This window comes from Chrysochloris asiatica, unplaced genomic scaffold (genome assembly GCF_000296735.1).
Source record: "Chrysochloris asiatica unplaced genomic scaffold, ChrAsi1.0 scaffold00278, whole genome shotgun sequence".
In the NCBI taxonomy this organism is placed as follows: Eukaryota; Metazoa; Chordata; class Mammalia; order Afrosoricida; family Chrysochloridae; genus Chrysochloris; species Chrysochloris asiatica.
The window spans coordinates 2,543,527-2,544,289 of NW_006408796.1; the positions used below are offsets into that span (position 1 = coordinate 2,543,527).

The 763-nt window shown below is 42.5% G+C and overlaps 1 protein-coding gene across 1 annotated transcript in view; it reads left to right on the plus strand.

Annotated features, from left to right (window-relative positions):
- The window catches only part of MYO10 (myosin X), a 119,633-nt gene that overhangs the window by 94,404 nt on the left and 24,466 nt on the right, over positions 1-763 (plus strand). The window contains exon 21 of the mRNA XM_006874437.1: positions 227-282. Coding sequence (XP_006874499.1) covers positions 227-282 — 56 coding nt within the window. The remainder of the gene's footprint in view (positions 1-226; positions 283-763) is intronic.

Sequence of the window (763 nt, forward strand, 5' to 3'; positions counted from 1 at the left end):
TAATACAGTGGAACAAGTAGATATATGCACACCAATGTTCACAGCAGCACTATTTACAATAGCCTGCATATAGTCACAACGTGAAGGGAGGGGTTCTTATATAAACTTACTTTGCAGGTAACCAAAGAAAGAGGGAGCCTTCTTGTGTGCTTGTTTGGGGAGTGGTAGAAGTTAATATTCTGACCCACACTTGGCTTTAATGGTTCTATTCTTACTCCCTTTTCAGGGCACTTTGGATGTGGGACTCATTGATTCTGTGTGTGCATCTGACAGTCCAGATAGGTAAGCAGTTCATTATCTCCCTGGGCATAAAGGCGCCACCATGCTTTGGGGCCACATTGGTCATCCCCAGTGACTCCAAGTTTTCCTTCTCAGGGCCCGCTTTTCTATCATCCAGAATCTGTGTTTTCCCTGTGTCTCTTTGGGATGCTAGAAAACACGATGGGAACCTCAGACAACTTCCTTAAAATGCAAGAGGAATATTTTTTTCAATTGGACACAGGCAGCCGTGAGATGTGTGCAGATGTGGGGGATATTTTTGTCAGAATTTCACCAAAGGGTAGGTTACCTCCCGCTCTGAGATTAGTATCTTTGGAAAGGATGTCTATAAAAAGCCACAGAGGGTACTAATATAAAGATCAGCTCGAGAAGATAGCCAAATATTATAACAAAATGTGCAAAGATCTGGAATCAGAAAACCAAAGAGGAAGAACACGCTCAACATTTCTCAAGCTGGGAGAACTGAAGAAAAAATTCAAGCCTT